The sequence below is a fragment of the Acyrthosiphon pisum genome, chromosome A1 (assembly GCF_005508785.2).
Source record: "Acyrthosiphon pisum isolate AL4f chromosome A1, pea_aphid_22Mar2018_4r6ur, whole genome shotgun sequence".
Classification (NCBI taxonomy): domain Eukaryota; kingdom Metazoa; phylum Arthropoda; class Insecta; order Hemiptera; family Aphididae; genus Acyrthosiphon; species Acyrthosiphon pisum.
In genome coordinates, this window is record NC_042494.1 from 78,168,794 (window position 1) to 78,184,544 (window position 15,751).

Genomic DNA, 15,751 nt, shown 5'->3' on the forward strand with positions numbered 1-15,751 from the left:
TTGGGCGATTTTCATAAAATTTTAATAATTTTTTTTTTGAACTGTTTTAAAAAATATGATTAATAAAATGGCTATCTTGGAAATTTGAAAAACTTATGTGCCTAAATTTTTTTTTTTTTAAATTTTTGAATTTTCGAAAAAAAAATCGAATATTATGCTATTCAATCAGAATTTCTATACTTATGACAGTAAAAAAAACTGCATTTAAATATATTGATTTTCCACGGAGATACTAAGGGTGATACGGGACTTCTAGGACATACTGTATACCTAACACTTATTTTGTCTGACAAAATTGTTGTAAACTAATCTGCGTAAAAGTTCATCAATCTAGTATCTACGTGATATAAACTAATAAGTAATAACTGTGTTTTAATCGGCTATCTTTTCGTATGCGCTCTACCGGTAAAATTGCGACTGCAGTATGCGCTCTACCGTGTTTTGCCATTCTACAATTATATTATAATTTTAACGGAAAAAAACAAAAAACGATAACAAAAAATCCTAAAAACCAAAAAAAAATTCACTTATCTTTAACTTTAAAAACATTTTAACTTGAAATCAGAAATTTTGAATTTTCCAATTTTTATATCAATTATAATTTTGATTTAAAATTTAAATATTATGAATAATTAATTTTAATTTTTAACTTTTAAGTGCATTTCTATATTGCGCGTTACTATTATAACTTAAAAGTTAAAAGTTATATTCTGTATATAATATATATTGTTTTTGACTAACGTTTTTAAAAAAATTATTTTCCTATTGTTTCCAATAACGTTTATATTGTTTTTTTATATATATATTATATAATAATTAATTTTAATTTTCAACTTTTAAGTACATTTCTATATTGTGCGTTACTATTATAAGTTAAAAGTTATAAGTTATAAGAATATAATATAAAAAAAATATATATTATCAAAAACAATATAGAAAAATAATGTTTTTAAAAACGTAATAATCAAAAACGTTTAAAAACGTTAAAAAAAAACGATATTTTTGCAGGTAGACCGCAATGTGGGGTATAAACAGACAAGTATTTTTTCATTGGCCTGAATTATGTTTTTACCTGAAATCTTTTTCTACATACGTTTTGCTCAATCAAATACTAATCACTAATGAGTGACTGCAAATTAATACAAATTTAATAATGAAACACCTAATATACAGTATACACCTCTTAAATATCCAATCTATAAAAATATAAAATACAATTATTTAATATTGCAATAACTTAGTATAATATTAATTTAAAAAAAAAAAAAAAACAAATAATATTCAGTTTATTATATAACAGATAGTTGTAAAATAGGTATCAACAATTGTGCAGCATCTTGGATGTATGAACTACTATTGGATGACTGAAAAAATACACAAATAATATACATTTAGCTTTTTAGTGGGGTAAGTATAAGGTAAGTGAATTACCTCAAGATATACATCACTAATATTATTAGAAGTACCATCAGCATCATATTTTGTCAACAAACTAGCATATTTATTGGCAATAAATCGAATTCGGCAACATACGGATTCATTTAAGCTGAAAATATTAATTATTATAATTTGAAGGTAGCATAGGTAGACATGTATAAAAATCATACAGAGAAAGTTTTTCAGCTTTTACAGTGACTAGCTGATTTTGTGTATCAATCATTATCATTTCCCCTAACTTATAGAATAATTCCATTGCGGCTGCAGTTAATTCGGCTAATGCTGAAATAGCTTCATCATGAATGCTATCCTCACTATCAAACTCTTTGTTTGATTTTTCATCAATCAAATGACTAACCTAACACAAAATATAAAATATTTCATTTATTGATAATATTTATTAAAATGTTGCACCTACTCTCAAGATTTTCTCAATTTTTACATCAGTACTTATTTGATTAATACAAGTAATTAGAGAATTTTTAAACTCCTCTATGGTCATTATTTTTTCATCATCATCATAATCAAGATAACACAAATCTTTTATTTGATCCAATTTATCTTGAATATCGGTTAACTGAGTTCCTGAGTATGACAACAAAACAGTTTGAAGTTTCATTTGACATTGTTTTGATAATAGTTCAAGACTCTCTAAATGAATTAATCCTGGAAAAATATACAAGTTATTTTATTAATTATGTTCATAACATATTATGTTTAAAAAAAAGCAAATCAAGGAATAACCACACTGCAAGTAGATACATCAGTACATATGTAAATGTCTTATAAATTTAATAAATTAATCGCTACCCTCAGAATCTAAAAAAGTATAATGATGTTGCTATGGTAACCTAATTGTATTAATCATCGGTTGCTAGGGGAAACCTAGTAACTTTATAAGATTAATTTTATCTTTGTTATTGTTTGGTTCTCATGGCAACTGTAACATGTAGTTGGTCAGAAAAATACAATAATATTTTAAGCTCCCAGCCTCAACACAATGATGTCACGATAACGCTCTCCGTGTCGCACAAAATTATAGAATTATACATGTCAAAATGTTCGATTATTAAAATATATGGTTATGCAATAAGATATATTTTTTAGTATTGATATTGATTTTATATCAGAACATTAAATACCTATATCGTAATATTTAAAAAAAAAATGTAGTTTATTTTTTTACACTCATCATAAAACATTATAATAAATAAAAAAATACATAAAAATAAAACAATAAACATAATATGAATGTTATTAAATAATATTTAGCTACCTATAAAAAGTTATAGTTAGCGATATTTGATTAAATCATTAAATTTATTTGCTGTCTAAGTATAAATAAATAGAAAAATAAATTCTAATGTATATATACGAACATTGATAGCAGACAATTTATTTGATATTGTATCTAAAAATATATACATATAATGAAAATTAAAATGTAGATTGTTTGCTGAAACAACCATTTCTAAAGCTGGAAATTATATTAAATAAATAGTGTAGTTTATATTTTAATATCTTTAAACATAAATCATAATTTATCTATTTAAAGGGGCCTGCGCGCGACCTGTTTTTTCGCTCAAAAACATGCCTTACAGGAAAAACTCTCACGCCTCGTAGATTGGTCCGATTTTCTTAATTTTTTTTTTGTTAATTGAGGAAGACTTACTGCAGGACTTTGATTTTCAAAATTATTTTTCAAAATCTTATATTACAAGTTTGAATTTAGTCCATTTTTACAACTTTTTAGTTTTTGTATTATTATTTGTTTTTAGCAACGTAATCAAAAAAAGAAGTCCAATGTGCTCTGTAAAAAATATTCTTCTATCTAACAAAAAAAAAATTACGGAAATCGGACCAATCTACAAGGTGTGAGAGTTTTTCCATTAAAGTGTGTTTTGGTCGATATAATACACCCTATCAACCCCCCTAAATAGGTATTGGGTAGTAGATTAGTGGAAAGGTCTTATTATTGAGGTGGCACCTAAAATATAAAATTTAATTTTTAAATTATATAGAATTGCGAAAAATTTGAAAAGTCATGACCAGGCCCCTTAACTTTTTTCTTTTATTTACTTTATACACAAGATATAATTTTTTTTAATTGTTTGCATGTCATGTGATGAATAATTATAAGATTAAGTTCAGGGGCGGACTGGGTAGGAGACAGGCCAGTCAGCGGTTTTAAAACTTCGGGCTTCCTGTTTTACAGGAAATTAATAAACATAATAAAGTCAATTTTTTTTTTATCGAATTACTATTCAATTATGTTTGCTTATCAGTTGCCACTGTTGATTATTTATTAGTTATTACTTTACATAAATATGATAATATTAAAAGACTGGGTACAAATGTTTGTGATTTTACTATACCACAGCCTCGCCCACGAACAAACTACAACCTATCTGCAACTTCAATAGATGATCGCGTGCTCGGTATAAATTCAAAATTTAATTTTTGTTGATTTTTGTCGTGAGCAATAGCTTTTAATTTTTCGGTTTCTTTTTTTTTGATGGATGGTAAATAAACGCCATTCAAAACTGTTGCCTCATTTTCAATTTGAATTAAATAACATTTCATATTTGTATTTAAAATAAAAATAAACAATGTGTAATGGGTTTGATCTCACGATATAATATTATGTTCTTCCGTCATCAAATATAATAATATGTATTTTATGTAGAGTGCTGCGCGACACGGGTATAGCCGTAACCCCGTATAGACTAGACGTATAATCAGAACGATACGAAAATAGAATAAGCCGACAACAAAAATAAATTGATGTGAATTAATTTTCGGCAGAAACATTGTGTATTATCTAGCGTTTAGAATTATTATCGTCATATTATTATTATTATTTAAGATATATTTTTGTCTGATTTTCTATTTTATTTTTATAAATAATGCAGAGCAAAATTATATACTACGGCCTACAGGCTAGTCCACGATCGCTGACCAGCGGACCGGGCCAGTCCACCCCTGATTAAGTTAATAATGTTAATGCATATAATTTGTTACCTTGAAAACTATCTAATAAATATGCATATCCTTTTCTTATTTCAACTTGATTATTTTGTTTAGATTCAACTTCAGCTTTTTCTTTAGCTTCTTGTAATACCTGGTAATAATCCAATTGACAATACAAAATAATACTTAGATTAAAGAAACAAACAATTAACAAGTATCAGTGAATAATTAAGGAATGGAATATATATCCCCTAGAATAAAAAAATTGTACTATTGTCAATAGAAATTAAATTTTGTTTTATAAAAAATGTAAAATATTTAATAATTAAGTATAGATTTTATGTATGCACACATATAACCCCTCCTAGGCATGTTATAGTCTATACCCCCTCCTCCCCCATGAGAAAATTCTAAATCTGTTAACTGATTTATTGACAAACAATTAAATAAAAACCAATAAAATATAATACATTAAGCGATTGCTATGTGGTATAACAAGTATACTTCAGAAGATTTAGAATTAAATAATCCACTTATTAAAATATAGTATTATATAAGTAGAATATTCGACAATCTATACGTTAGAAAACTATAGAAACTTAAGAAACTATATATTTTATATTATTTTGTTCACTGAAGCCTATAAACTTTTAGACTTCATAGATATATATTTCTTATAATAAAGTAAAATTTATGATAAACCTACTATATATTTTAACAAATCAACTAGGTACCTGTGACAAATTAATTTTTTCAGTATTTTGAAAAAATATAGCTCTTTTTTTTCGCAAACCAGGATCACCGTCTTGTAACACTTCTAAAGTTTTCTTGCCAACTGTTTCTAATGTATCAAGACCTCCACTGATAATTTTACTCCCAGTAGTTTCAACAATTTTTGTAATCTGACTTACATTGCTCAGAAAATAATTAGTGTCTAATATTGATTCTGATGATTCTTCAGTTAATTCATCTAAAATAAAATACAATAGGTACACTATTGTAATGAAAATATTTATAAAAATAAATATTATTACCATTGACTTTCGGTTCCTTTAAATCTTTTATTTCTTTATCTTTATCTACTGATGCTAACTGTTCAGGTGCTGGCGCTCCAATAACATTAGTTATGCCTTGAGAAACTTGGTTTGTTAATGCGCTTGCTGTTGATAAAAGTGAGTTAACACTCCAACCACTGGACCAACCACCCCATCCCTAAAAAAAAGATTTTGATCTTAAAACCTAATCTTAAAATTGTATTTTGTGTGTAGTATTATAGTTATTATAAATATATTGATAATTTAATAAAAAAATTTAAAAAAATGTTTGTTTATATGCTTTAATTTTCAATTTAATAATGGTTATATGCATATTTCACTTACTTGTGTGTTAGTTTGTTTGATTTCATTTTGAACAACTTCAGAAACTTTGGGTCCAGGTTGTGTGCAGTTGTCATTGTTTACAACTAATTTATCCAATTTAGACTGTGCCATTGCAACTGCGCTGGATGCATCATTTTTCTCAGATTGTTTTGTGTTCTCGTTCTCACGTTTGAAATTTTGTTCAGTATTTACTTTATCGGATACATTGGATAATGCAGACAATGTTGGTCCAATTAGTTTTGATTCTACAGACAGAGGTTTAACATCTGGTAGGTCAAAATCGCTTTCAATTTCCCATCCATCTCCACCTTGACTGCCTTCATCAGCACTCTCAAACTCAACTTCGGAATCTGACATGCCCTCGCTAAATTTATACAAATATGCATGAACAAAAAACCTCAAATATTTACCACGATTCCAAAACTATTTAGAATTTTTTTTTAGTTTTTTGTGCTTGATTTTGTTTGATAAGCGCATTTACTTAAACATCATGACGAAGTTGATATTTGTATAAAAAAAAAATAAACGTTGACAGTTGGTTATTCGACCATAGAGTTGAGACTTGTAATGTAATAATGTATAATAATATTATAATATATTTATGATACACACACGTAATAAACAGTAATAATAAACTACTATCTATAATAAAATTATTTATTAGATTTTATTATCATTATCATGGCTAAATATATTTAGCAATGGGCGCTCTTATGAGCCATTCGTCTTCTGACCGACCGGACCGCCTCCAAGATTTTGTAAACAAACTGTTATCACCTTTAGAGTGTCGCTAAATAAATATTATGTATCTATTGTTCTGTGATTATAATATCATTCCACCTTATTCATACATTATTGTTCTAATAATATGATAGTTAAATGTGATAAAACTGATACTTCGTTGAGGAATTGTGTCTTGTAGTTCGATGAAAACAAATTCGTGTTGTTTTTAGTTTTTGTTAATTACTATAGTCATTACTCATTAAGGCACTATTGTTCGTTATTCTCAATTCTGTTGCCTATTCAAGTCTACTACTACGTACATTTGTATTTTAATTCTCAAATTTAACCAATTTCACATTCATCTTTTCATTATTCATACAGGACCACTGGTCAACCGAAAAAATGTAAAATCGTGTTTTATTTAGACAGAGTGCTTTCATATCGATAATATGTGGGTGAATCCCAAGGAAGTGTTAATCCCCAATACCTTTTGGTAAATTAAATTTTTTTTATGTTGTGTCTGTGTAAATTGTAATACGCTTTCATGAATTATGATTATTTTGTTGTTTTTAGGCAAAACGAAAAATTAAGTGTATACTTTCTATTACAACACCGTGTCGGTCATGGACAGGGAAATAAATTATCTTCGTTATTAGTTGGGACTTTTGATAGTTTTTTCGAAACCAAACCAAGTCCTTACAGGATCTTACATCAAACACCAAGTTCAGAAGTGTATTATGGTAATCTTGTTGTTTAACAGTTACTTGATTATAACACTGTGATTTACAATACGCTTGTAATAAAACTGCTTGTGCGTTACAACTATCAAACATTAGTTAATCAAAATTAGCCTTTTGTTTATCAGAGTATATTATCCTAAGTACACCATAGGTGCAAATATTCAAAATTCAATCAACTGGGTTGAAAAAAACATGTTTGAGCCTTATAGCTTTTAGTGTATGCTTTTACTTATGGGTTCACCCCACACTGCCTCTAGGCCAAAATCAATTCAGATTATTCACATAATTTTAGAACTACTTTTCTGAAATACGAGTACTCATTTTTTTATTGATTAATAATAGTAATATCAAATTGATTCTCCTGTTCCAAATTACAAAAATCATTTAATTGTATTAATACATTAACAAATATAATTTTTGCAATTAAAATAACTCTAATCTTGCCCTAAATTGCACTTACAATATTAACTTAACCTGAACATGTTTTTAAAAAAAAGATGTATTTAATGTGTAGCTGCAAGGATGTCAAAAAAAATGTTTTATATAATATTCTAAATTATTTTGGGTGGGGGGGGGGGCTTGATTTCCAGTAGGCCCAGGGGCCTAAGCCCTCTCAAACATCTGTTTGCTTATGCTTTATTATATTGCCAATTAAGTGTTATTTCTTAGGTCTTAGCATTGAAATTGGTTATGACTAGGGTACAGATTTTTAGGTTCAAAAAAAATTGAAATATGATGCTAATATTTTCTAAAAATAAATACAAATAGGTATTCTCTTACCATTTTTGTTTTGAAAATGCAAAAATAAAAATATGCTATAATATATTTCACAATTTACAAAATATTCCAACATGCTAATAAAAATAATATTCCCTAATCCCTGTAAGAATTGTCTACATTATTTACTCTATTTAAAATTGCTAAGCTTGGTTATGATATTTCTTCCCATCTGTTTCTGCATTCTTCACTCCAATTATACGGAATTGGTCACCTTTGTCCTACACCTCCATAGGTCTCAGTCTCCCTCTTGTTAACTCACACTCAGTAATGATGTATTTAAACCTAAAAATTGGGACCCTTGTTATGACCACAGTCTAAGTTGTTATTTTTAAAGATAAAATTTAATTTGATTTACATGTAGGTATAACAACGTTTTTTTTTATTATTATATATCTCTAGAAATAGCTTGTGCATTGACTGAATCAGATATTTTAAAAGATTGGGAGTGGTTGGAAAATAACCTGGATCTCAAAATATTTGAGAATGAAGATGATGTTACTGACTTTGTTCGCTGTAAAATTAAAAGCTTAGTAGCAACTAATGTATCAGAGACACCAGATGAAGACAATTCTGAATCTTTTAAAGATGCATCTATAAAATTTCACCGTCTGTTCAATGTGTCACGTGATACTACTCTCGTTTGCTACTATGCTTGCAGGCTAGTTAAAATTTATTTTATTTTTTATAAAATTTATTTTTATTTTTTATAAAATATGTTCTATTTTTTCAATTTATATTTTTAGCTATTTGAAAAATAAACTCCCTCGCCGAGGTTGGCTATATTTGTCTGTAGAATATTTATGTTTTCATTCATACTTGTTGGGTATAGAAGATAAAATAGTTGTAAGATGGACCGATGTAATCAATTTGGATAAAAATAATAGTATGTTATCGGATACAATCAAAGTAACAACAAGAGACAAAAGAGAAGTAAGTATAACAACATAGTTTTTTTTTTTTCATAATCCAAATATGACAATTTAATTAGTTTGTCAAATAGCAACTAAAATATACAAGTATATATTTTTTTATTGTGACTTATGTTATCCAGACATAAAAACATTAACTTTTAAGGAAATTCTTACTTATTGCATTATTTTATAATTTAAATATGTCTTCCTTTAAAATTATGCAGTGGTGTAGTATGATTTCTGAAAGGGTGAAAACAACATAGCTAAATGGGAGGGGAAAATTGGAAAATCCATCACACTCTCAATACTTTTTACTAAGGTACCTAGTAAAATATTTAAAAATTAGAAACAATGAATATAATTTAAATTGATTCAAATAAATATTACTTTGCTATAAATAAACGAAAATAAAATTATAATGATATTCAGTAGGTATTGACAAAATTGTCAAAATTCAATAGCTCGATAGATATGACAGCTGGATATAAAAAAATATTGCATTATAGAGCATACTACATAATGTAAGCTAAAATAAATAATAAAAAGCCAATGGGAGGGGGGATCTGACCCCATGCTCCCCCTTGTTTATGCCACTGAAGTTGTGGTGTAAAATAATTTTAGAATGCCAAAATGAGATATTGCTTGGTGCAAAAAAAAAAATAAATAAATCACTGTTGAACTATTTAGATTTTTTTTTCCTCAAACATATTGTAATCTATAAAGTAATGCATAAGAACACGTTAATGGCCTCAGGTTTCCGCACTACCGGCTAACAGACTAGCCAGACATGTGTCCCCGATAATTTGTTTTTTGACACTAGATACACTACTTTTTGATTAAGTAGTGATGTGTCGAACTCTGGTTTTTGAAATTGAATCAAATTTTAAAATAATTTATTACTTGGATTACCTGCCGATAAGTAACTTATAACAGTCTTGTGTTAGTAATAATTTGTATAATTCTGTCTCTTTTTAAATTATTTGAAAACCTCTGGTTATGATGGTATGTTTTTAAAACTAACAACCAATATGTAATTACCAACTGAGTAAACATTTACTCAAGGGGTTGTTAGATGGGCCGAGATCCCAAAACCTTTTTAATATCTCTTCAAAAATATTTGAATGGTAATTTTTAATTATTAAATTCAAATAGGTTAGCCACCATTGAGTCCTTTGAAAAAAAAATAACTGTTGCACCTATGCTTTTATATAATTTGAGAAGAAATATGATCCTAATTATATTTTTAACCCACTCTGTCTTTAATATATCAGTTTATGTATAATACTTTATTTATTAATTTATTTCGTGAAGTTTTAATTTTTAATTTCTATAATAATAACCATTTTTTTTTTTTTAGTATAGATTTTTTATGTTCCTGAATTCATCGGATACATTTGAATTAATGAAGCAATTAGTTAATCTAGCAATGAAAGGGTAATAAAATATATATTTTATTAATTATTAAAAATAAAATTATTTGTGAGTAATTAATATAGATATTATCTCGGCATATTTATATGAATTTAAACTTGTGTTGTATGCAATAAAACCCTAAACAGAGATGAACTACTAATTGTGATATGTAATAAGCAACCTAATACTAATATTAGTTATTACAAATTGATACTTGAAATCATAAAAGATTTATAAGTGAAAGGGGTAAATTAGATAATTTTAAAATTGTATTATTTTTTGTTTAGAATTATTAATGATGTGTGGTTCAATAAAGATCATAACCTTCTACTTAAAGTCAAGTAAATTGATTTAAATATTTTTTAAATATTTTTTAAACATAAATATTTTTTTTTTTTCTTACAGTAAATATGTTCCAAAAAGACAGTCTTTTGTAAAACGTGACTTGGATGCAAGAGCTATGTCTGAGACATATCGGCTTCTATTCCGATTACCTTTGAATGAAAAACTTGATGGAGTTACTAATGCTACATTGTATACTCCGTACAATAAAAAACATATGTTTGGACAAGTGTATTTGTCTCAAAACTTTATGTGTTTCAACAGTAAAGTAAGTAAATATTATTTTGTTTAAATTATATTTAAAATAATATCTATCTATATTAAATTGTAATATAAAATGTTTTAACAGACAAGTGATCCATTGAATGTGGTTATTCCTTTATGTGATGTATCACAAGTTGAGAAATTAGAACCTATACCCAATGATCAGTCATTTGATAATTCCATTATAATAACTTTAAAGCTAACAAGTACAAATGAAAAACCTCCATTTTTCATATTTTCACAAATTATGGAAAGAGAATTTTTTTTAAAAAATATATCTGAAATTTTAGGTAATTTAGAAACGTGAGTATTGCATTGTATTTATCATTATTTTTTTTAAAGTTAATGCCTAGGGTATATATCAGTGGTGGTTTTGACATGCAATTTTACATGAGGCGGAAAAATAATAAATAGTAAATACACTATTACTCTAACACAGAAACTAAATATGTTAATGTATTCTTTAAGTGGTATGGGTTATCAAAATGGAGCGGAAAGATTAGCCAGTTACAATTAAAACTATTCTGTGCTATAGAGTCAATAGACGACAGCGCGCTGCCCTCCACCTAGCAAGTAGCGCGGCTGCGTACAATGTATATACACTGCGGCCGGAGGACTGCTGCCAATGCTTATAATATCGTTGAGCGGTTGATTTTAGTCGCCCCTGACGGTGGTCTGCGTATATGCTATTTACACTATTTTATGAGCTTACATGTGTGTGCGTAGAAGCATTTCACATGCACAAAATTAGGCAACGGTGGCTACTGCCTCTGTTGATCTCAGCGCTTTAGCGGTGGCAGCGCCGGGCGTAATATTAAAATATTAAATGGAAACAGCTATAATAGCTCATAAGTTACGTATTACAATGACGCGCAGCCATTCTCGCGTTCGTAAGTACAACTGTACAAGTTCTGTACAAAAAAATCATATTAAATATTGCTGTTTATTAAATTTAAATTCTAAATCATTTATTGTCTAAAATATATTAATTTAGATTTAAAATTAATATATACGATTAAAATTTAAAATTCAAAATAGTACGAAATTGAAAATACTAATATAAAGAAACAAATGTTTTATATTTTCCTGAAAATTACAAGTGAGGCGGTTCCTCATTTGCCTCACCCCCAAAACCGCCACTGGTATATATACATTTTAATATTTTTATTTTATACGTTATATTTAAATTTAATACACAACATATATTAATTATAGAAAATCAATTTCTAAATTCCAAAGAGTTGATTCAATATCAGATAACGAAGTAAAACTACCATTGCGGTTTACTTTTCGAATGAAAGAGCATGATAATTCTATAATTAAAATCAAACAACGAGCGAAGGAAGTTGAATGGGATTTATACTTCAAAGAGCATGGGGATGGTGTTTCAATGTATAAAACAAAAGAACTAGTTAAAATGGTTTTAGTGGGTATACCAGAATCGTTGAGATCAAATCTTTGGCTAAAATTTTCTGGTATGAAACATTATTACTATTTATTACTTTTTAATTTTTACTGTTTAATAAATTGAAACTCATTATTTTATTATTGTTTCAGTAATAGTTTAATATAATTGTTGGCATTCAATTTTTACTAACAATTTTGGATTTGCATGTTATTTTTAGTCATCAAAACTAGTATATCATCTTTTTTTAATTGTAGGTGCTTACCATGATATGGTGGCTAATCCAGGACTATATAATGAGTTAGTAAATATTGCTTCTACAACTAAATCGATATCTCATGATGAAATCGAACGAGATTTACATAGATCATTACCTGAACATCCAGCCTTCCAATCCGAAATCGGTATTAATGCATTACGTAGGGTGCTTACAGCCTACGCAACAAAAAATCCTCAAATTGGTAAAAGAAAATTAGCAAAAGCTATTTAACTTAATCTTAATAACACAGATTTATTTTTTAGGTTACTGTCAGGCCATGAACATAATTGCATCCGTGTTGTTAATTTATTGTACCGAGGAAGAAGCATTTTGGCAGTTGGCCTGCATTTGTGAAAATATGTTACCAGATTACTACAACAACAAAGTAGTAGGAGCTTTAGTTGATCAAGGCGTTATGGATAATCTTATAGCCAATCATTTACCATTTATATATGATATTTTGTCTAGACTTGGTTTGATTCAAATGATATCATTGTCTTGGTTTCTTACAATATTTCTTAGGTTAAACAATTTAAAACAAACTAAATTAATTTAAAAATATTATTTTTATTATTATTATCATTCTTATGTTAATAGTGTGATGCCATATCAAAGCGCAATTTATATTGTTGATTGGTTTTTCTTTGATGGAGCTAAAGTCATATTTCAAGTAAAATTTATGAACTATGAAATTATAATTTATAATATTTGGACGTGCTTAAATATTTTTCAGGTGGCTTTATCTATTTTAGAAATGAATCAAAAGCGATTGGCTTGTTGTCGTGATGATGGTGAAGCAATGCAAACTTTATGCAATTATTTGTCAGGAATCTATAATGAAGAATTAGAGCAAAGTGAACTATATAAAGATGGTGATAAAATAGAAAGGGTAAAATTAATACTCTAATATAGTTATTTAAAATGTATACACTAAAAAAAAAATATTCTTACAGAGTGTTTCTGTTCAAGAACTAATCAACAATGGATACAAAAAATTTAGATCTGTTAATAGTAAAAATATTGAAAATCTTCGGGTCATGAACAGACTTAAGGTGGTTCAGTCAATGGAAGATGGAAATGAAAAAAACATAGTCAGATCATTAGTCCCAGATAATTATTTTTCATCTGATGAACTGATGGTAATCATAAATATTATATTTTATTTCTTTATACTTTATTAATTTTAGAATGATAATTATTATTGTTTAAATTTGTTGAATATACTTCAATTTTTGTCCTTTTTTATTTAGGATTTGCTAAAATTTGTTAGAGAAGAAGTGGTTTCTGTACACAAAAGAACCCACGTTCAACCACTTAAGGCAGAAACACCTATGGAACCTTATGAATCGTATAGAATTGACTTTTATCTATTTGAAACTATGTTTACGGTGATTTCCCCCTTAGCTAAAAATAATGGTGCCAGTAATTTGGCAGTTCGGCTGTTTAAGGTAATCAAAATATTTGTTTAAATAAAATATCTGATTCATCATAATGCATCATATAATTTTTTTCTCATTAGTTAATGGACATGAATGATGATGGTTTCTTAAACTTCCGTGAGTTAACAGCAGCCTTGGGCCTAACATCTACTGTTGATGTAACTATAAGGCTAAAAATGCTCTATTTACTACATTTATCACCACTTCTTTCAAATGATTTACTGTCTTCAACTGAACCAAGTAGGGGTAACAAATAAATAATTATTCAGTTCGATCATAGTCATAGACCAAGATCATAATAATATATTATGCTATCATATTATTTTAATTAGATATTTCTGAAAGTGGAGCTGAATATGCGTCTGATGCTGCTGAATATTTTAATGCTAATATTTCAAGAGGTATAATGTGTGGTAAGTGCAATATATATTTATATTGTTTTTCATATTATACAGGGGTTATTTGTATTTTAATCATGTTTATTTATTTTAGAATCAAACTTAAATGATTTAAAATCACTTAGGAGTGTTACTAATTGGAAACATTCTACAATTTGTTTACCATCAATGTCTGAAGATCGTTTTGTTGCATTGTGTAAGACTATGTATGATCTCATTGAAAATTCAGCTATAGACCAAGAAATGCATAATAACATATCCAAAATAAGTAATTTATATACATTTTAAAAATAAATTTGTTAGATAAGTCTTTGTGATACTGAGTAATTGTAGTGTAACCTCTAAATAGATTATTATTATTAATATAATTATGTTTAAGAGGTTTTCTTGTGATCTTACCATATGGGGATGTGTCAATCGATTTTATAATTTAATGTAACCATTAAATATTATTTATTTTAAATACCAATAACTCAAAATCCCTGTTTGAGCACCTCCTGGGGTACTCTCTCTTTTTAAATAAGCTTATCTTCTTCCCAGAGGTCTAATCTATCTATATCAAATGATCCCGTGTACTTCATTGCCCAACAACCAATAATGATCCCATGCAATTTGTTGGTAACCATTTATATACAAAAAATGTCATAGAAAATCTCAAAATGGTTGCCATGGTAACATGGACACACAGACATACATTTATTTTAGATTCTGAGCAGAGCGACGAAGCTATTGGTTTTACAATGGTGTTTATTTTATTTTTATTTTTTTATCCTGTATATAAAATTTCTACCAGAAAGAGTACTTCGATTTCAACATAATATAGTATCTTATCTTTTAGCAAATTGGATCAAGATGGTACTTTAGACGGGTCATTTTTTGATTTTCTCAATAGTTATTTAATGCCACAGGAAAAACCACCGACAAATAATAAAAAAACTGCTAAAAATGGGATTTTAATTTCTAACGCTTTGTTTATCACCCCATAGATACAAATAAAAATAAAAATAACGATTTTAGTTATTTTTGTTGTAATTTATAATATTAATTCAACTTACAGGCTATAATAAAGTACAATAACTATATAAAATATCCAGACTAACAAACCGTCTCCGCTCAGAATCGTTTTTCGTAAACAGTGATATGATATCGTTGAATTCAAATTTAATACAATCTATTATACAGTGACCCACTTGTAACCTACTGTAAAACAGAGCAACATCCACTTGCCCGCTTTCTTTATATATAGATATATATAGATTATCTTTTATTGTGCTAATAATTATTTTCGTTA

At 27.6% G+C, this 15,751-nt stretch overlaps 2 protein-coding genes across 3 annotated transcripts in view; one reads left to right on the forward strand and one right to left on the reverse strand.

Annotated features, from left to right (window-relative positions):
• Positions 1-1,042: 1,042 nt before the first annotated feature.
• LOC100167602 (protein FAM114A2) lies at positions 1,043-6,421 on the reverse strand. Its single transcript, XM_001946817.4, has 8 exons — positions 5,787-6,421; positions 5,442-5,619; positions 5,142-5,377; positions 4,459-4,558; positions 1,856-2,103; positions 1,608-1,795; positions 1,432-1,546; positions 1,043-1,364 (listed from the first exon to the last, which is right to left on the reverse strand). Exons 1-8 carry the CDS (start codon positions 6,141-6,143, stop codon positions 1,290-1,292), a joined length of 1,497 nt encoding a protein of 498 aa, XP_001946852.1. The 5' UTR covers positions 6,144-6,421; the 3' UTR covers positions 1,043-1,289.
• A 170-nt stretch (positions 6,422-6,591) lies between these two features.
• Positions 6,592-15,751, forward strand: part of LOC100165571 (TBC1 domain family member 9) — a 14,172-nt gene continuing 5,012 nt past the window's right edge. The window contains exons 1-18 of one of the 2 annotated variants that reach the window (XM_016806272.1): positions 6,592-7,002; positions 7,083-7,249; positions 8,429-8,687; positions 8,773-8,959; positions 10,298-10,374; positions 10,641-10,694; positions 10,759-10,963; positions 11,045-11,262; positions 12,175-12,434; positions 12,622-12,825; positions 12,887-13,145; positions 13,221-13,293; positions 13,357-13,512; positions 13,577-13,762; positions 13,874-14,071; positions 14,143-14,308; positions 14,395-14,475; positions 14,555-14,728. In XM_016806272.1, coding sequence (XP_016661761.1) covers positions 6,959-7,002; positions 7,083-7,249; positions 8,429-8,687; positions 8,773-8,959; positions 10,298-10,374; positions 10,641-10,694; positions 10,759-10,963; positions 11,045-11,262; positions 12,175-12,434; positions 12,622-12,825; positions 12,887-13,145; positions 13,221-13,293; positions 13,357-13,512; positions 13,577-13,762; positions 13,874-14,071; positions 14,143-14,308; positions 14,395-14,475; positions 14,555-14,728 — 2,968 coding nt within the window. In that variant the 5' untranslated portion in view covers positions 6,592-6,958. The remainder of the gene's footprint in view (positions 7,003-7,082; positions 7,250-8,428; positions 8,688-8,772; positions 8,960-10,297; positions 10,375-10,640; positions 10,695-10,758; positions 10,964-11,044; positions 11,263-12,174; positions 12,435-12,621; positions 12,826-12,886; positions 13,146-13,220; positions 13,294-13,356; positions 13,513-13,576; positions 13,763-13,873; positions 14,072-14,142; positions 14,309-14,394; positions 14,476-14,554; positions 14,729-15,751) is intronic. The other variant, XM_001946882.4, reaches the window with a different exon arrangement.

What these genes read in the sequence shown, in the direction of transcription:
- LOC100167602 (XM_001946817.4), bottom strand. Translation starts at nt 6,143, where the DNA reads ATGTCAGATTCCGAAGTTGAGTTTGAGAGTGCTGATGAAGGCAGTCAA. An exon ending in TTTATTAGATAGTTTTCAAG is followed by an intron (nt 2,104 to 4,458) that starts GTAACAAATTAT and finishes ATATTTTTCCAG; the next exon opens with GATTAATTCATTTAGAGAGT. An exon ending in TTAGTGATGTATATCTTGAG is followed by an intron (nt 1,365 to 1,431) that starts GTAATTCACTTA and finishes GTATTTTTTCAG; the next exon opens with TCATCCAATAGTAGTTCATA.